The sequence below is a fragment of the Vipera berus genome (assembly GCF_964194415.1).
Source record: "Vipera berus genome assembly, chromosome: 1".
In the NCBI taxonomy this organism is placed as follows: domain Eukaryota; kingdom Metazoa; phylum Chordata; class Lepidosauria; order Squamata; family Viperidae; genus Vipera; species Vipera berus.
Genome location: NC_138202.1, coordinates 335,050,855 through 335,072,064, shown reverse-complemented (window position 1 = coordinate 335,072,064; position 21,210 = coordinate 335,050,855). Strand labels below are relative to the sequence as shown.

General features: G+C 37.2%; 1 protein-coding gene across 1 annotated transcript; it reads right to left on the bottom strand.

Moving 5' to 3' along the window:
• Positions 1–106: 106 nt before the first annotated feature.
• On the bottom strand, positions 107–20,540 carry FBXO16 (F-box protein 16). Its single transcript, XM_081315012.1, has 10 exons — positions 20,461–20,540; positions 15,702–15,799; positions 13,542–13,577; positions 12,090–12,296; positions 10,632–10,796; positions 9,414–9,646; positions 8,567–8,672; positions 5,484–5,528; positions 2,243–2,468; positions 107–1,646 (listed from the first exon to the last, which is right to left on the bottom strand). Exons 2-10 carry the CDS (start codon positions 15,795–15,797, stop codon positions 1,537–1,539), a joined length of 1,224 nt encoding a protein of 407 aa, XP_081171138.1. The 5' UTR covers positions 15,798–15,799; positions 20,461–20,540; the 3' UTR covers positions 107–1,536.
• Positions 20,541–21,210: the final 670 nt, after the last annotated feature.

Below are 21,210 nucleotides of genomic sequence, written 5' to 3'. Positions count from 1 at the left end.
GTTGCGAAAGGTATACTTTTACTAAAACCAAGTGATTACAATATAAGAAAAGCCAAATCTGAAGATTCCCACACAAAGCTGTTTTTCCCTTTCCCTGGGCCCTACCCTTGGTTATCTTGCTATTGTCCAATGAAGTTCAAATTGGTTGTTTGGATAACAGTTCTACATCTGGTGCCTCTTTGGTGGGCGTTGGCACTCCGTTCCCATGCCAGTGTCCTTGGATCATTCAACCGTTGTCTCTGGTTGGCATTTCTAGTTCCTGTCATTCCCCCTCCCAGTATCCTCCTTTCGCCTCCCGCCCACTACATTTTATGGCAGGCTGCCATCAAAATGAAGCAAGGTTGAAGCAGTGTGATAGCAGATCTGACCCTCACAGATAGACACGTACATTTCACATTTCACTTTTATATCTTGTTCCCCCCCCCAAAAAAAAATAAAACATCTCCCAACCCTTCTAGGGAGAATACAAAAAAAATTACCTGTTCAGGGTCCAGGGCTTTTGTGGTTCTTTTGAGTCTGGGTCAATCTATTTGGGTATAGTTTTTTTTTAAAAAAATGTGACAAGCTAAATGCCTTCTTCCCATTCCATATTGTGGGGTTTTTTTTAAAAAAAAATCAAGTAATGTTTTTGTAGCTTGGTTATAGAACAGATGCTGGTAGGTACTACATGCTGAGTTACATTAAACAATCATCATCATAACCATCATTGATGAATTGGTACATTATATTCCTGGTCTTATATTTGACCTTCCCCAATTTACATTCAAGTTAATTAGTATGTTCCAGTGCTCTGTGAACATTGTCACATTACAGAATGGCTTTTAAAACAGCATCAGCAGAGCAAGATTGGTCTCCTTCCAAGGAGTTTTCAAACCTCATGCTCATAATGGCAGACTTGAAAGGTGATAATTATTTAATATACACCCTGCCTTTCTGCTTATATACATTAAATACTTACTCATCTTATATAAGCATTTGTTCACAATAGAAGGAAAAGAAGATGTCAAAATGGATGTGAAAATTACATTTGGCCCAGGTCATAATAGTTATTTAGCTATTATTACTTAGTATGATTCAACCATATACACCAATTTTTAATATTCCCCCATTTTTCAACTTGTTTAATTCTGCATTCGGATGCATTGTTTTAGTTTCTAAGTGCCTTCATTTGCAATTATTTACTCAATTATCTGTAAATTTCACTGAGTACACAGTGAATTGAGAATTCACTGCAGAATTGAGCTTTTGTAATCCCATAACATTCACCCTCACAACGTTCCTTTGAAATACATTAAGACAATTTCCATTCCACAGCTGAGAAATTAAGGCTGGGAAACAATCCAAGGCTACATGATAAGTTCCTGGTTTCACATTTTTTTAAAACTAAGATATCTGTTAATTGATTGACTGTGGAAATGGAGTCATGATAATTCTGTCAACTATCTACTTGATTCTTAATCCTTGTCCAAACACCAACTTTGAGAAAGAGACGTTTTGCTTGACAATAGTTGAACAAGCACATTTTCTTTTTGGAGACTAAGTCAATAGTGATGCTGAAGTTCTCTTTTCTTCAGCTTCTTCCTCTGCATCAGATACATAGCTGGATGATGGAACTTCCCAGGGTTGACTTTCAAACAGTGGTGATGCTGGAAGAGGATGGGAGATTAAATAATTAAGTTTAGCGTTAAGAAAAGAAAATTCCTATCTTTATCCTATACATTGCATTTAAGAACATGCTATCAAATCAGAGACCTATGTAGTCAACCATCCTGTTTCCTGCAAGGATCAACCAATTTAGGAAGCCATCAAGTGGAATGCAAAACTAAGCAAATTCTCTTCTGTCATCTACAGTAGCAGTCTCCAACCTTTTTGGCTTTGCGGACCAGCGGTGGGGGGGGGAGGGAGAGAGGATGGCTCCATGTGAGCGGCAGGTGAGTGTGCATAGCTCCATTTGCGCAAGCTGTAGGCATGCATGCACAGCACTAGCACATGTGTGCCCTCGCCCGCCACTTCCACAGTCCTGTTCTGAACAGGCCACAGCCTGGTGGTGGGCCTTGGCCTAGGGGTTGGGGACGCCCAATCTACAGCATTCATATTTAAGAGAGATCCAAATGGGGTCTCCCTAAAGTTCAGATCAAGACACAAACATTAGAGCAGACAGCACCTCTAATTTTCTCTTCAACCTTCTCTCCTTTTCAACCATCCACCCCATATTTTTTAAAATGAATAACAGTTTACTGACTTGGTGAGCTTCTGCTAGTTCGGGTAAAGGCTTTCTTTCCTTTCTCACTCAGCTTTGGGACTGGCCTTCGTGCAGGCGCAGGACGTATTTCAGCATTCCACTGAGCACTCTGAGCAAACATTTTAGCTGCTGATTTAGTCAGAGGGCAGCTGTTTGGCTGATGCAGAGCCCAGCTTGGGCGAACTGCCACTTCTGCCTGTGGGTCAAGTTCTGCTGAGAGGGACATCTGGTAAACAAAGCGGATGAACATAAAATTTGGAACAAAAGCAAGTGATGGCATTTCTGGTAAACATGAAAATGAAGCTTTGACTTCCACAGTGTAAGTGATAAAATCGAAAAAGATAGATGAACTTCGAGAGGTACCTTGCACTGAGCCTAGATTTGGCTATGGATTGTCAAGTATTTTCTGCTAAGGGATGTGGATGAGTATATGGCATAGTAAATAATGCTAACAGCTAAAATGCTCTTGGGGGGTAGTAAACTTTGGAGCATAAAGAGCCATAGTTATACAAAAATATCCTCCAAAAAAGTTAACATGGAATCCTGAAAATCACAGCTTTTATGATCCTAGGCCTCACTGTCTATAAGGGTATAGTCATCCATTCCTAAACACGGTAATAGCAAAACCATGAAATGCATGTTGTAATGTCACAATGCAAGCTCTGTCTTTTTTGTTCTTGTAAGTTACATACAATGTCCAGAATTTGTGTTATGATGTTCATTTCATAATTTGCTTCCCCTTGACCCTACAGATAGACACCCTTGGTCAGGGGTAGGCAACCTCGGCTCTTTTATGACTCATGGACTTCAACTCCCAGAATTCCTGAGTCAGCAGGAATTCTGGGAGTTGAAGTCCATGAGTCATAAAAGAGCCGAGGTTGCCTACCCCTGCCCTTGGTGAACCGGAGGACCCTGAAGGTGTGCTTAGTTTTAAGGGAGTTAAAAATGAGAAAGTAAAGCTAGCACTAGAAAGCTATAGTTTCAGCTGCATTACCTAGCATTTTCCTGTGTCTGGATGGGGCAGGAACCAAGCTGCTGGATCTCCATAATTCCTCAAGCCCTCTTACAGTACCCACCTTTCCCTGCAAATAGGCTATAATCAATTAGGCCATGGGTTTGCCCCATAGTTAATAGGAAAGGAGGATAGATAAAAAGGCAAGAGAAAGAGAGAATGAGAGGAAACAATGATCTTAGTTGCTGTTTATATATATTTTCTAGATGTTTGTATATACCTGTATGTTAGGGGAGTTCTTACTCTTTATTGTTTTTAATTGTTTTGTAATTTTAGAACTGTAAGCTGCCCAGGGTCACGTGGTTGAGTTGGGCAGCTATTGAAATTGAATGAATGAATGAATGAATGAATGAATGAATGAATGAATGAATGAATGAATGAATGAATGAAGCTCTTGCTGTGAGGTTTAATGAAGCTATAACAGTCTCACAAATAAAATACAAATATCTGAAAAAAATAGGTGAGAATTTTTCCCCATAAGATAAAAGCAATATGATCACAACATGAGAGGAAGAATGAAGAATCCTGGAATGGTGATTTTACAAAAGTTTGGATAAACTCTAGATTCATGTAGGAGATAGTAAAATTTTTGACTTTTGGCTTTAATGATATAAATCCAGTTTATTCTAATCAGTTCAAGATCAAGATTTGAATAGATTATAGCACCTATAACAGTTATACTGGTATAGGCTAGAAAGCTAAGTGGGGTTGGAACTAGTTTTCACCTGAAAGGCAAACCATCAAGGACTACTAGGTCTAAAAATTAGAAGGGGAAATAAAAAACTAATAACCCTGGAAAACAATAGTAAGCCAATTTAATTTTAAATTTTTTACTTTTTGCATTTTCAGAATAGGCAGCCATAATTCTTTATGTCCACGGGTCTCTGGCTATGACTGTATTTTGGCTTTGGGTTCAGGTTTCCCCTAATTGTTCATTTATTATTTATTTTTCTGTAACAGTAATAATGATGAACAAGTGTTACAAATAATGCCAACTTCAGAAATGCAGCTATCTCCTTTCTTTGAATCAAAGAACAATTTGGAACAAAAAATCTATTAAACTATTAAAACACACCTCTGACTCTACAACATTAACTTTAAATTAAAGTTTTGGAAGTCTCTAACTTATCCCGAATGTCCTGGTGTGCCTGTGGATTCTTTCCAAACCCTCCCTTCACTCTTCCTACCAGGAGCAGATAAACAGATCACTGAAGCTCTGAGCTCTGTCTTAATTTATTGTGCTGTGTAAATTGGGATCCTTGGCTTGCTTCTCCCCACATAAAGAAACAAAAATCAAGCTATGGCTCACAGCACCACAGTTTTAGTTCAGATGTCATAAAAAGATCATGAAATAAATGTCCATATTCTGTTCACCTGTCCCTCTTGGCAGGAAAACATATGATCCAAAAGTTCGTTCATCTGTCTCATTCATGCTATGACAGAATTGTTTCACATATATGGTTGGGTTGGTCTCCTGCAGTACTACTGGTTCAAACAAGCAGGGGGATTAGACAGAAAATGTCACTGTCAAAACTCTGGGTATTCAAGATGTTTGTAGGTTATAAAATTTATCTATGCAGCCTGCATGTCACCCATCATGATGAAAACTTGACAGTTGCTGATTCTTTGCAAGAATCCTGCTTTGAGACATCCGCAGGAAGCCATTCATCTTTATATGACAGAGCATTCTGTAATGGCCTGTGATTCCAGACTCAAAATTTGAAGTGATACTTTGCAGATACTATTTACTAACCCCAATGATAGCTACAACTTAGTAATGCAAAACAAAAAAGCACATTAATCAACAAGACTTATGACTTCCAATCAGAAGGAGGCATACTTTAGGATTGCAGCCGTAATTTATTTGTTTAATATCTTCTCTAGCACTTATTATAAAGAGATTGTGGCAGAGAAAGCTTGCCTGGCGACTGTTTAACGCTGGAAAAGCTAGTAACAGCATTTTCCATTTCTGTGGCGTTTGGTTGAAAATACTACAGTTAGAGACAATATGTGAATGACAGAGATTAATTTGCAAAATGATTGGCAGGTAGCAATTGAAAGAGCAGAAGATGGGCATGCTAGAGCTTAAAGGGTCAAAGATACTGATACTGCATGACAGGATAGGATGGTTGGCAGAATGGGAACCTGCTCCTGTCTCTCTGCCCACAGAAACAGAGGTAGCACGTAATGAACAATGGAAAGCAAATGCTCCAATGGGCTTCAATATACCTGATTCCCACAGTCCTGGGTTCTTGATAATTCAGTATTAGGATGCTAGAGGAGGAGGAGGAGGAGGTAAAACATGTTAATTTACAAGGCCTTGGTAAGTCTTCTTAGAGCAAGGAAAAAGACAGACAACTGAAAGTGTCTTTTGGAATCCAATGTTTTGAAGCATTGTTTTAAAAGGTTAATCTTTTATCCTCACATATTGGGGATTTCATTCCAGCATTAAATCAAAAATAATTACTGAATTACTTATTAATTACTTAATCAATAATTAACCATATTAATTTTCAAATATATACATATGAAAAAATCATTACGATGGATGGCTCAACAAAATTCTAAACATATCTACACTGGTGTTATTCCATAGTGGACAATGGAGCTTGGAAGCATATAGGTGTCCATATTTTCAAATTTAACAGTAGATTATAAAAGGCCACATTAATAAGGATAACAATAATAGTAGAAGCAATGATAAGCCAGGAAAGGTGAAGATCTATTTTGGAAATACTTTTCCAAGGAATTCAAGATTAAATCTTTAATAGAATAAAGATGATTTTTTTCAATTGTCTCGCCTTAGAATGATTAGAAATATCTCATTGGTTGCAATATCTTCAAATACGTAACATAATTGAAAGCAATTACTACGGTAAATCAAGACGGAACATTCAGAAACCTGATAAAAAAAACCACCTCAAAATTCATAAGACTTATTTAGAAAGGGTTACTGGAATATGATTATGACACTAAACAAGTCAAAAAGTGAATAATTAAATGGATGTAGTATCTAACAAAGGGTGAGGGTGTAATGCCCAGAGGTACCCCACAGACCAGGGGGCTGGGACTCAAGCTCTTCTCTCGTCAACACTGACTGGACTCAAACCCAGATAAAGGAAGACACTACCTCAGCACTATCCTCCCACTGCAGGCAGACTAGAACAATATTTGAAAACTAATCAAGGGGAGAACCAGTCTAGAACTAAGGAGAAATTTCCTGACAATTAGAACAATTACCCAGTGGAACAACTTGCCTCCTTGTCTGAAATAGTATAGGGTTTCCTTCCTGAGCAGGGGGTTGGACTAGAAGACCTCCAAGATCCCTTCCAACTCTTCTATTCTGTTCTGTTCTGTTCTATGGCTAATGACACTAAAAGAGATCAGCAAGAATCTTGGTCACAGTTCCACTAAAAGTCATTAACAAACACAACTTATTGCTATTCCTTTATTATGCCTGGGCCTGAAATCTGACTGAAAGGTGTCCAGATAATCAGTTTAAACCAGGATCCTTTGTAGTCACAATCCACCACTTTCTCAACAAACTTCACTAAAATGAAAAGGTTAGAGACTGAATAAAAATTTTGTGAAGTGCTCTAGAGGAAGTGGTACATCACTGCCCCCTTCAAGACTGCACGTGGTCTTGAAGCATGGACCCAACCATCTATCACTTTCCAGACAGTGTATACCAGGGGTGTCAAACTCAATTTCATTGAGGGCCGCATCAGCATTGCGGTTGCCCTCAAGGGGCCGGCTGGGTATGGCCAGGGTGGGCGTGGCTAGAGTGCGTATGGCCTACTGGGTGGGCGTGGCCAGCTCTACATCGTTTGCATCAAGGGTGCCTATGAGGGCCTGGGCAGGAGTGGGACAGATCTGAGGGTCTCTGGCAGAAGGAGGGTCTCTGCGCCAGGGCCAATGCAGTGGGGGCCGTTCCCTCACTGTTTCCAGGATGGCTTCGCGGGCCACATGAAACCACTTCGCGGGCCGGATCCGGCCCCCAGGCCTTGTGTTTGACATGTCTGGTGTATACCAATCAATCATCTCAAAAGAACTGTCCAATCAGAATCCAGCTCAGTGTCATTTTTGTCTACTAGATACCTTACAGAGACGCTGTGTAGATGATTCTGCTACTTATCGTGCCCAAACAAGGAAGGGTCATTTAAATGGGGCTTGCAGACAGCAATCTGTGCTGTAAGAGCAGAAAAATGGCTATGTTTTGTTTCTCTTATCACCACAATGTAATCCCAGCATGGGTTCCTACATATGTTAAGTAGGACTTATTCTTTATCTTTCTCCAAAAGCACTCTATGCAACTGTTTTCTATTTCATCTCCTGGAACTCCTCAGAAACCAAAATTCACCCCAGGACTCAGGGTTAGTGAGACAAAATCTAGGAGCAATCCAGTATAAGGCCCTCATTACTTAGCTCATTTGGAGGAGGGGGGCATTTAGCATCTAATACTCTTTTACTGTGAGATAAATACTAACAGCGGAAAGGGGATGCTGAACATCCGTATCTTAGTCCCAAAGGTGCTTTTCAAAAGGCAGCTGGTCTACCTTATTTTTTTCCTTGAAAATGTTTCACTTCTCATCCTTTCCATTCTGAAATCCTTACTTCCCCAACATTCAGCCAGAACTGAAGAAGCTTCTTGGATGAGAAGTGAAACATTTTCAAGGAAAAAAATCAAGAAAGTCCAGTTGTCTTTTGAAGACCTTTGAGGAAACCATGATCTGGATGATTGAGAATTTCTATACACATCCACCTCTTAGGGCTTAAGTACAAGGAATTTTAATGTAAGTTGGAATCAGATTCTCTTGAATACTTTCCAAATATGCATAAAATGAAATAAGGCAATCTATCTATTAGGAGATCTTTTGTCAGTGTGCTGCTGTTCCCATCCTAGCAAACTATCATTAATGAAGGGGGGGAGGGGGAAATCACAAAACTTAATCACACTGTCCAGTAGAACATATAATTTTATTCATGGCTTTACTCTGCACACTTATATTCTCTCTATTGCCTAAGTCTTTAAAAGCTGATTCCCAAGGATACCTCCTGTGAATCCTACCCTGCAAAAAAATGTTTTGTCCGAAAAGGGCCTGTCTTGCCAGCAGTGATAACAATTGATATGCAAAGATTAAATAGAAGCTTTGAGGTCTGATGGTTAAATTGTAGGCTGCTACACTCAAACAGCAATGAAATGCAGTGGGGCACAAATAAAGGGGCATTGGGAAAGCTGCCAATAGCCGAGGGTTGGACTCCTCACTGAGTCTGCTGTTTGGCTTACACAGTCAACCAATCACAATACTTGCCAGGGACTTTGCTTTTCTGAGTTTGTATGTTCCACTGCCTGGTCTCCTCTTTTTCTGAAAGGCTGACTGACTGAGGTCTGGCGTGAGACCTCCTCCTTTTCTTCTCCTGCAAGAGTAGAGAAAATGGATCTATTAAATAAAGCTACAGTGGCTTCTTAAGACAGACAAGATGGGGGAGATGTATTTGTGGATCAGATGATACCAGGACCTGCAGTGAGACTGGTTAGGACAAAAGCATTAGCTTGAAATTGAGAAAGCAGGCCCACAGCTGAATTGCACGAGGGCTGAAGAGCAGATATGCAGATGGTTCAAGATTCTGGAGTTTGTAGAATTTTAAAAATCAGTTTGAAATCCATAGCCTGGAGTTGGCTTGTTTTGAAAGCACTACTGTACTAGCAGTTGGCTGCAAAATGATTTCTTATTTTGCTCATTCTGATCTGAAAATATCAAACAATTAAAATATCAGAAAACCTTGGCGACACCAAGGTTGCTGCATGATAGATTCTTAGCAACGTTCAGTGTCAGAGACATGAAGATAGATCTAGCACAATGGGATTATACTCAGTGCTTGGAGTGGCTCTAAGCATATCTGAAGACAACAACACAACTCTTCTATGACTTTTTCAGAATTCTGGTGTAGCCCAGGCTTAGCCAAAACATCTGAGCGTCACGTATTTTACTGACTGAAATTAGAGTCTAACTAGGATGTGCCATTAATCTTGAAAGGAGATACATGATGAAATAGTGAATAAAAGGTTTGGCAATGTGACATCAAACATAACATTAGTTTCGATGCCAGAGAAAAACAGACATTGATGAAAATTACTGTAGGAGAAAGGTGTCTTACGCCTGCCTTGCCTGCTCAATGGGATCAAAGTTATCCAAATAGTTGAAACGGATGATATCTGTTGGATGCTTATCTGATGAACGCCAAGGTGGGAGCTCTCTCTTCTCTTTGTTTATCTTTCTTCTTAATAGAGATGCTGATTCGAGGACGGACAACAAAGACTGCTTTATTTCTGGGACATCTTTTGTTATTGGCTGAACATCAGCCACCACAAAACCATTTTTTGGTGGGGTCTAAAGAAAGTAAAAAAAAATAAGCAAAGTAATCCAAGAGCTGTTATAGATATTCCTTATTACTCTGAGTCTCTCCCCTAATGTCCCCCATAGTATCTCTATTTATTGCTTGAAAAGAGTAGTGCACTGGTAGCAGTGCACTGGTTCACCATTAATTCACAGTCTCTCTGAATCTGTTACAGATACTAAAGGCCACAAAAGAATTGGACAAAATGGCTCTGTTTATTTAGTTTATCTTGAACAATCCAAGATTCTCCCTCCTTAGCTAGAAATGAAAACAAAACATTTTCCCTTATATTTTGTTGTCAGGTACCAATATTTTGATGCAAATTAATTTTGATTGTGTAAATTTTCTTTGGAGGTCATGACCAACTATGACAAATGTATTCATGTGAAATTGCTTTTAGGTTTTAAAGCAAAACAAGTCAATGACCATCATTATACCTTGTAGCAATAAATTTCACCCATTCTTTACAAATTAAGTATGCCCAGAATCTGTGGCCATTGTATTTAAATGGATGGTTTCAATTTATGTACTAGAAATATAACTGAGTTGTATTAAAGCTGCTCCAGCTTTTTCAACATCATCTGAGAACAGTGTTTTCCAAACACAATTTAAATTTGTTGGGGAATATAGATGGAGCCATCTCTATGAAAACAATGTGCTCTATCATCAAAACACAGATCTTCCTTTAACATTAACGTTACTATGCCTTTATATATGTAACTGCTCTGAAGCACCAGTTCAGATATCCACACATGAATTTTCGGGAGATTATACATTTTGCGAGAGAGTTCAGAATTTCAAAATGGCATCTAATACAATCTTATAAAACTGTTCTACTTCAACATGGAATTATAAGCCTGAATGTTTCACATGTTTACTAAAACAACTTGCATATGGAAATTTCAAACATCTAATATATAATACAAACATTCAGATTTATTGCCCAAAATACTCATCTCCCAAAGGTTCCACAAATACCTTAGGTCTGGTGACTCGAAATTCTTCTACCTTCTTAATATAGTGTTTCTTCCAGATTCCTTGCTCAAATGGAGTTGGAGAGAAGTTGATATGCCATCCAAAACGCAGACATTTTGGTATCCAGAGTTGATCAAGCTGGGTTAAGTAGTTCCAGTGCCAATTTACCTGAAAATGCCAAAAAGACCTTTATTGTGTTTCAAAGGAGTATATCATAGCAAAAACCTATGAGCTATGAAAAGCATATACTCCAAAAACAAGCACGTTTTGACAATTTTAAAACACAATACTCTTTTAATTCGAACTGATAATTCTAAGGAAGTGTTTATTTGAATATATATTATTTGATACAACCTAGACTCTGGACTTTTGAAGAATATGTCAGTGTTACATTTCATAATTGCATATCTTCTAATTTGCAGTATGTGGTTAGATGTATTTCCTGCAAATATTTTGGTCAGTGCTGCTTTAAGAAGAATCTTATAGAATAAATCCATCAATAAGAAAAAGAATTATTAAGTATGTTATTAAGTTGCTCTGATTTACATACAAAGTTGTCTAGCACTGCATTAAGCCACTGAGCCATTTCACAAGCAATGATCTCCAGGGTTTTTCCCAGGCTTGATCACTCAATCTCTTTTAAAAGAGAGCTTGAAATCTTCTGTACATAAAGCTGGTGTTTTATAAGGGAGTTAAAAACTCTCCTAGTCACCGATAAAGGCTACTTTACAATCCAATCTGATCCACTGTACATATATTAAACTGCAATTGGCATGATCCTAAGCTAGCACAATTAGCAGGCATTCTAGCCAACCATTACTAGAATTGTATCCATCCAAAGGTCTTTAGGATAGGGAAGACTATAATTCTAGCCCATTATTGTTTATCCTGACATAAAATGAGTCTCCAAGGTCACAACCGAAACATGTATTTTGAGAATCTTTTAATTGGACTTGCCAGAAACTAGATGCACAAAGTTTAGAACCTAAATTAGGTATGCTGATGAGCCTGAACAATGAGTGGAAATTCATCAATGCCACTGTGACTCTAAACTGATCTTGCAATTATGTTCAAGTGTTGTAAAATTGCTAGCTGGAAAAGACTCAGATAATTAATCTACTTCCCATGTCCCCATCAAGGCATATAGGAGTTGACCAGTTTTAGTTTGAAAACCTACAAAAAAGAAATTCATTAGAACTTCCTTACTCAGCTCATTCTGTTGACCAAGAGCTTTTCCAGTAGGAAATATTTCCTAAACTATAATCAATATCTATTAAGTAGGACATTTCTTTGTGCCTTTTATGAAGCAGCATAGGTAAGTATTGTTTTGCCTCAGCTCCTTTAAAAATGTGAAATCTGTTAACATAATTCCCTTAGCCTTCCCTTCTCTAGGCTAAACCTACCCAGTGAGTTCAGCTTTGTATCTCTCCGATGCATCCTTTCCAACATGCTGAGTTTTACCTGGGCACATCGCGAGAGACTCCGAGGATCCAGGAAAGAAAAGATGTACAAAGTTAACACTCGGGGAAGCTGGGTGGAGAAATCCAATGCTTCAATTGGCACTTGATCCTGCAGCAGTTTGAAACAGAATTTCAGTTGTGAAAGGGAGCAATGCTCCAAGAAGTCTGTCAGGATTCTTCGCCTTTGACTGTCTGTCCACTTGTCAAACTGTGGGGAAAGAACTGAGTTGTGATTTTCATGAGTTCTGGGAGAACCATTTACAAATGACTTTCCCTCATTATAGTTTACAAGCAATAAACTGCAAAGCCAGTTATGAACTTAAACTAATTCCAAAAGTGAAAGAGCTCTCTGCACCTTTCCTTGTTGCAAAGGACAAGAATGTCTGCCAATAATTCATTCAGGTCACCTTTTGCCTCTAGTATCTACGGTAGGTATGGACAGTTCATAACCATAATAAAAACAGGATTCATTTTGCTTTGTCCTCAACACTGGATACCATTCAAAAGTAGACTGCACTTTTTATTAAAATCAACAACACAGAATCATAAGAGTTGAAAGGAACTGTCAAGCTCCTAAGTATTTCCCACAAATGATTGTCCCGCCTCTGCTAGAAAACATATAACTAAAGAAAGCCCATCATTTCCTCCATAATTGGTTCCACTTTCAAACTGCTCTTACTATTAAAATATTCTTAACGTTCAATCAGAATATGCCTTCCTATAACAAGAGCATTATTCTGCATTCTGTCTTTAGATGAAGAACAGGCAACGTTGTATAAGAAACTCCTTCAGGTACAGATATGTCTATCATAACTTTCCTCGATCACTTTGTAATATACAGTATTTGATGTATGTTATTGTAAGCTGCTAAAGTAATGTATGGGTGGCTATAGAAAAATGGAAGGAAGGAAGGAAGGAAGGAAGGAAGGAAGGAAGGAAGGAAGGAAGGAAGGAAGGAAGGAAGGAAGGAAGGAAAGAAATTGAGAGATACGAAAGTTTTCTACTGGATCACTGGCCACCTGTTTCAAACTCTGTTCCTAAGAGAAGAAAGTCAGGTTCTACTGAGAATTTCACAGAAGTGGCATGATAAAAACACTGTCATATACTGAATACACACTGGGGAACATATTTATTTGAAGACCTAGAATACATTATGTATATGACCTCTAAATCAGCCTTCTCAAATGAATGTCCTTCAGACAATTCCTGTAGTTGAGGAATTATAGAACTACGGAAGTAAACATCTTTTGCACTCTGAGTGTACCATTTCGGAAATACTCTTAAATAAATGTTATGCTCTTTTTAAAAGAATTCATACACTATGTTCTATGGTAAAAAAAATGCTGATTGTAAGGGTTTCGGAGTATGTTTACATTTCCCAACATCATCTAGTTATTGTACAATAAATATTGAAGCCTGCGAGATTGACAGAGCAATTGAAATAAAAGATTACCCATTTCCCCAACAAGTTTCTTCTTTCTTCAAATACCTATAAAGAAATAAAGCTAATTTTAAAATTACTTTTCGTAAGACTCAATAAGAAATGACTCATTATATTATTAGAAACAATTAAGTAAATGAAGCTGTCAGAAGAACATGATAAAAGAGGCAATTCTAATTTAAGAAATAACCAGAATCCTGTCTGCATCAGAAGACTTGTACAATACAATTTTTGGTGTTTTGGTGTTTGAGTTTACACAAGTTCCACTTTTCTTGTTAAATACTTTAAAAAATGATGTCCCGAATCCAACTTATCCAGCCTCTTAGACCTAGAGTCTATCAAGTCCACCATCCCTAGCTAATCAGATGTTACTCCAATGCCCACAGTTAGGATAGGGAATCTTCAGCAGCAACTAACATTTAAAGATGCATCAATATGGACAAGGGGATACCATACTATTACATGGCTATTTATAGACTGTAAATCTGCCTAAACTTTGTATATATGCAATATACATTTAAAATATATAAAAATCAATTTGAAGTTTATAAAATATTGTAATAATTAGAATTTCCAGTATGTCCTCAGTGGACAAAATGATTTTATAAGTCCAGAAAAATGAAGAGAGAGAAATGATACATGGAAAAATGTGGTTAATGTATGTTCAACCATGCCTGGTAAGAAACTTAGATGGAACAGAGAATCTCCTCACCTACAGATTTATTTACGTATTCATGTATTCAATTTGTATGACTTCCCATCTCACCTAAGCATGTCTGGAAGGTTCACAACAGGTAAAAACATCACCTTAAAAACAAGTTAAAAACTAATATGCAAACATTTAAAACCACCAGTAACCACTTTTAAACAACAAAATTAGTTTCATTAGATTTAGAAGTGGTCACTATTGTAAAGTGTTTTCCAAGAGCTTGGTGGAAGAGATAACAAACAAAAATCCAGCTATTGAGAGTTCAAAACTCTTTTCAATGTTTGACATACCCAGTACCATTGTATGTAGAAAGTATATTAACTAGGTAGTCATTTAAATTTTGTTAACAATTAAAACACAATTTTAAAAACACAGAATACAACATCTACTTGACCTTGCCCGATTTCACAGAGCTAAACAGAGCTAGATGTGGTTAGCAGGTGGATGAGAGACCATCAGGAAATCCTATAGCTATAAGTTAAATGAGGAAGTTAAAAAAATACAGCAAGTCAGCTAACACAATTGGTACCAGTGACTTGGTTGTTAAGAGAAGTGATTGCTAAGTGAAACTATGACTGTGCTTATGATCTTACTTCAGCTTTTCTTTGGTTTAGACAAGCAGAGGCCATAAATGCAAGGACTGGCTGCCAAGCTACTATCGTAACTGCTAACAGTCACTGTACAAGGCAGCCATTAAAGAGAACTGCTCTTATGATGGAAATTGGGACTGGATTGCTAAGCACTATGATCAAAAAGCATAACATCACATGACCACATTATTTAGTGATGGAAAGCCTGGGACCTCCAGGTTGCTTTTGCAACCCAAGATACACAGGAAGACACAGGAGTCCCAGATAAGGGGCTGGAGAGTTTGGACAGAGCCAGTGCTGGCCAAAAGTGAATTGAAGGAGATCTGACATAGGCTGTGTGTGGGCGGGAGAGTGGGTGCTGTGGTGGTAAACAACGAGGGATGTCTATGGAGATTCTCAGTCATCCAGGTCATGGTTGTTCCAAAGGTGCTTTTTCAAGAGGCAATTGGACTTTCTTGTTTTTCTTAGAAGACATTTCTCTTCTCATCCAAGAAGCTGAAGAAGGGAGTGTCTTGCAACTTTTCCTGTTGGTTTCCTTACTGAGTTTGCTTGTGGGAAGATAGCAGTGAAGGTTGCAAATGATGATCATGTGACTGCGGCTCTCTGCAATGTTGTGAGGTTGCCAGGCAATGACAATTTATAGTCTCAACGTATGTGAAGGAAACCAAGTTTGGAAAGTCTGAATTATTGCTATAATGTGATCTACCTGAGTTCTATCTAGGGCAATTCTCCAAGCAGAATAGGGGCTTATTAGAATCACACAAGAATGATCTTGATACTGTTGCTGCATAATATGCTGGAGGCCTGCATACTTGTTAAGAAAGTGGGCAAGGACACAAATGATTCATAATTTATAAAGTTCCTAAAACTTACCTTATCATTCATTAGCTGATGATTCAGTGGTGTCCAGGTGCTCATCTTTGTTTGCATCTTGGCACCATTCAGGTTTTTGGGAGGTGCAAATGCCATATCTTTGTACATAGAAAAGAAGCCAAAATAATTAAAATGCCAATGATGATATTTGAAGTATTTGGCAAATGTAGATTTCAGTTGAACATCATAAATTTCATAATGATAAAAGTTGGTCAAAGTGAGAGATGCTAGACCCTTATTTGTTGGAAGTGTTTAGTCACAGGCTAGATGGCCATCTGCAGAGGATGCTGTAATATCGAATTCCTGCATTGGACAGGGCATAAGACTAGATGATCTCTAAGTTACTTTCTAGCTCAATGATTATAAATGAGCATCCCTCCGTCTGGTACTCCTTAGATGTTGGAATTATAGTTGCCAGAATTCTAAGTTAGCATGTTGGTTGGGAATTCTGGAAGTTCCAGTCAGAAGTACAACATAACCAAAAGGTGATAAGTTGGGCAAGGTTGAGCCAAATGGATATGCAACAATGATCTCTGTCTTAATTATAATCACAATTCTACTGTTGCAATGAACTTAATAATAATAATAAAGTTGGAAGGGACCTTGGAGGTCATCTAGTCCAACCCCCTGCTCAGGCAGGAAACCCTATGCCATTTCAGACAAATGGCTGTCCAGTCTCTTCTGGAGGCAGGTTGTTCCACTGGTTGATTGTTCTGTCAGGAAGTTTCTGTTTAGTTCTAGGTTGCTTCTCTCCTTGATTAGTTTCCATCTGTAATGTACGCCTAATCTGATGTAATGTTCAGTTATTTTCAAATACATCATGCTATTAATGTTAAAGGCTTATGGTGAAAAACTTGCACGTTATCAGTTGGGTTTTTTTTTGACAGTTTAAGAAACTGGTATGTTACATGTAAATAGTTTAGCCTGGATCCAATCCAAAATCACAGGCTCTGTAGTTCCTGATGGTTTACTGCAATGGGTTTCAGCCTATGGACCGTAAACCACTAGTGAAAGTGAAGATATTTTAAATGTAATTATTATGTATGACATAAATATTTGTTTAAATGGCCCAAATTACCCAAGAAAACCAAAGTTCATATCTGGCACTGTTAAGAACATAATGTAAGCTACTGGATAGGACCCTTGGCTCATCTAGTCCAGCAGTCTGCTCTCATAGTAGCCAACCAACTTCACAAAGAAGCCTGCTAGAACCCCAGCAGATTTGGGGGGGCGGTTCTTGTCTTCTCCTGGCTAAACATATCCCAACGTTTCCAACTATTCCTCCTAAGTTTTTTTTTTCTTATAGGACATCATTCTGCTTGTTCTCCTCAGGTCATTCCCACCTTCAAGTATTTCTGCCACACTAGTCTAAAACCCATTTTTTTGGAAATGCAAGATAATGATATTTACTACAACATCAAAATCATAACAGAATTGGACTGTGATTCCTAGAAACATAAAAATATCCATGTTACAAATTGTAATCAAACTAGTTATAATTAAGCTGGAATGCTATGGTTTTTGTTAGGTAGCCTTGGTATTAGCTTGTGTTCTAGTCATTTATAGAAGGGTTGTGCAAAATCTTAGAAAGAGGTGAATTGCAACACACACTTTTTTTCAAATTATGAAAGCAGCCACAATCTTTCTCCTGGCTAGTATGGCTGCTTCATAAGTAGTTTGAAGATGCCTCTATGTAAGGCTGTTTTAACCATTCAAAAATGTGCTTCTATGTGTTGTGATGTATCTATTTGAAGAATTAGCAATTAGGGAATGGAACAAGATTATCTATAGTTATTTTTAGCTGTGTCACTTTACAATACCAAATGACTGGAACTCCCAATAAACTCATAGAAAGGCAAGGAGCCAAGGTAAGCTGTTCACAGACATAATTGAATTATATTTAAGAAAGATTAATTATTGTAATGCTTGTATCATATTAACTAAAGTCATTAGAATGTTTTTTTTACATTGTGCTAATCCCGGTTTAACTCAGCAGAAATGCTAAACTGGGTCTTCCAAGACACACAGGCTTTACAAGTCTGTTTTTTCTATGGTTGAATAAATCAATTTATTTAATTTAAGGAGATACAATCCCTCAACTAATATGTAATCATGGGATTGATTCAATCTCTTCTTCATACATATTGCTTTTTATTCATCTATGAGAGGTCCCCAAACGCACACATGCTCAAACGGGCCTCTAGAGCCTGTGCAAAGTTGGTGTCAGCACTAGCACCTGCACACATTGGCAAATGGGACCGCTAGCGCTCACATAGAGGCAGCCCCCTCGCAGTGGGGCTAGTGCGAGTGGGGGGAGTATGCACACGTGTGCGCACTCGCCAGCCCACACTCCGGTGGCCAAAAGGCCATGGACCAGTACTGGGCCACGGCCAACAGGTTGGGGACCTCTGGTCTATGATTTCAAAAATCATGAGAAAAAACATAGGATACAATTTGTAAACTAAAACAGGGGAATTGCCCTTGCACGTGAGTAAGACAATTTTACCTATATAAAGACTGGAACTAAGAAAAGAGGGAGGGCAGAATGGCTTCAAGAGAAGATTTTCTTCAGCAGTGACTTTGGCCCTTTCTACTGCAGCCTTTTCAATTTCCTCACTCCTTCCATTAGTGGGTAGCCATAAACTTTAAACAATCAAATCTTTTGTTTTCTCCATAAAAATCCATTAAGAAATTTAAAAAAACCAGAATTCAAGTATGAGCCTTCTAGCTGGGAGAAACCAGAGTTCACTGTAAACTATATTATAATGGTAACTAGAGAGCATACATTTCTTTACATCAAGAATGTAAGAAAAATCTTGAAACCTATTTAAAAACAGAAGAAACAGAAATGTCTGTTTGTAAACTAATTCTGAATAGAAAAGTAGAAAAAGCAGCCTATTGTAGTATCTTCTTGCAAACATTCTCCCCAAAACAAGAATTTTGTGATTTGATTTATAGTTGTAACCTGTTATTTTAGTCTCAGAGTTTGCATTACACTTCTGATATAGCAGTTTTATCTTAAAATGAGCACAATCCACTTGCAATTATTTCTTTGTAACCAGGAAAGGGTTTTGATATACTTGGGATTACTCAATATTTTCAGAAGTACTTTGAGGTTTTGGAACTTGGATAAGTATAGGTGTCCCTCAATTATTATTTAACACTCATAGGGTTATTTTCTTATTTTCTTTATTGTGGCTTTCTGAATAAGCTACATAGACTGAGATCATGCAACATTCTAAGCTGCCTCAAACTATATTAAATATTGACATGATAAATAAACAAGTTGTTCTCAATTCCTATTAAAATTATGTATTTAGAGCTGCCTTATGCTATTAGAAATATCTGTATATGTTAAAGATATTAGTTTAGAAAAGGCTGATTTTATGGTCAGATATTATTTTATGTCTTGTAGATACTTTTGAAATTCATGTCCATAAGTTCTTTAGTATATACATTTAGGGCTTTTATAAAATAAACAGTTTAGATTGGATGCCACTGGATTCTAACAACGCTAATGAAGTAATAAAGACTTGAAAGGGTTAGTAGTATCTAGAATATTTTTTTACCTTACATAAGAGTCCCTAAAGAATTTTCAAATATACTTAATTCAATTTTATCCCACCTTGTGTATACTATTCATAAAGCATGATTTAAACAGACTTTCCTTCCAAATTTGACCTATGATTTTTTTCCTTTATGTTCAGTCGTGTTTGATTTTTCAGAGACTACCTGCACAAATTCTTGCAGTTTTCTTGGCAAGGTTTCAGAATTGGTTTGCCATTGCCTCCTTTCTAAGGTTCAAAGACAGAGGCTGGCCAAAAGTTACCCACTAGTATTTTTGCCTAAGGCAGAATTAAAACTCAGTCTCCCAGTTTCTAGCCTGATGCCTTAAACACTACACCAAATGTCTCTCGCATAATAAATACAACTGGTAATTCTATATTTTAAGGTATTACTCTAATCTTTCAATCTTCATGTCATTTCATGAAACCTTGTAAACCATTCAATTAAGAATTTAATTACAAAAATTAGAAGGAAATGTGGATTTAATCTTTCACATTTCCAGTGAGAGTAGAACTTTGATTTTATAAAAATCAATAACTTTAGAAAGCTAAAGTAAGTTTTATAGTAGAAAGAAAAATAGCTTAAATTCAATTCACTTCTGAGTTTAACTTCAGAATTATTGTTTGATTGTGGAAATCTATGCAAATATGAAGATCTTTTTTTAAAACTGCTTAATTTTCACATATGTTTTACAGAACATATACAGAATGAAAGGTACTGATTCCTTCATTAATGGAAAATATATATTGAGGGAGGACCTTGTGTTTAAAACACCTAATCAATTGGTTTTTTGAGCATTCATTAATATAACTGTTAGTCTTTTTTGTACTGCTGATTTTTTTTAGTGAGATTATTTGAAGTTATAAGTTATTTAAGCTTTCAGAACCTAATGTGGGAAAGCTAAAGATGGCTATATATAATATTAATATGAATAAATGAAGCAGACCTTCCCTGCTCCTTCAAATCTTTTCCAACAGGTTCCTCAATCCAACAGAGCGGTCTGAAGCATGTTTGAGAGAAATCGATTCCACTGGTAGATGTCACAGACAAATATGCTCCCTTATGGAATACCCAAAGTGTTACAAATCTCTTAATCTAGACAAAAGTTCTCTCTTTTGAGAGGTTATGATTTTGGGTTTGAAACTGAAGATTGGACTCTTGCCCAATTCATGTAGCATCGCGTGAGGCCTACCTGATGCCAGTTTTCTGTTGGCAATAAAAGTGGCCTTGAAAGTTGACAGCAGGAATGTTCTGGCCCTGGGTTTCTGACCTCCGGTGTCAGGCCTCCAAAAACAAGTAAAAACAAGTTTAAAAAGATTTATTAATTTGGATATATTGTCATTATTTGTTGAAGTTGGTATCTGTATTTATTGTTCCCCTGTCTGTAGGGATTCCAACAAGGAAAAAATGAGGTCTACATCTTATTGCAATCATATACTCGATGTCAACAATGATATACTAGCATAATTAACAATAGTAAAATAGCATTTTAATATAAGCAATTACTACTGTAGATTAGAAACATAATTCCTCAAATGTAAGGTGAAAAACAATTTCTAGATGATTTCATTTAATTATTTCCAAATAAAGAAAAATATACTTTTTGCTCTAAAAATATTGTGTTCTTAACTAATTGGAAGATTTAATAAATGTAAATAATTGAAACTCTATGCTTTCAATCTTTTGTTACTTGATGCATATTATACTGAATTTAAATTTGAGGAAAGGTTGGATAGTTTGCATATATGGGTGTATATATATATATATAAAATTCCTCCCGTTTTGTTTTACACTAAAAAAAATGGAGGATATACTGTAGTGTACAGACTCTTTTCTCAATGTTTGTAAATGATATATGGATAATGCTTCTATTTAAAATAACCTGATATTACTAATAATGATTTCTTTTTAATAGTGACTACCCTAACACCTATTTACCTAT

What these genes read in the sequence shown, in the direction of transcription:
- FBXO16 (XM_081315012.1), bottom strand. Translation starts at nt 15,797, where the DNA reads ATGGCATTTGCACCTCCCAAAAACCTGAATGGTGCCAAGATGCAAACA. An exon ending in ATCAGCTAATGAATGATAAG is followed by an intron (nt 13,578 to 15,701) that starts GTAAGTTTTAGG and finishes ATTTCTTTATAG; the next exon opens with GTATTTGAAGAAAGAAGAAA. An exon ending in AACTAGCAGAAGCTCACCAA is followed by an intron (nt 1,647 to 2,242) that starts GTCAGTAAACTG and finishes ATCCTCTTCCAG; the next exon opens with CATCACCACTGTTTGAAAGT.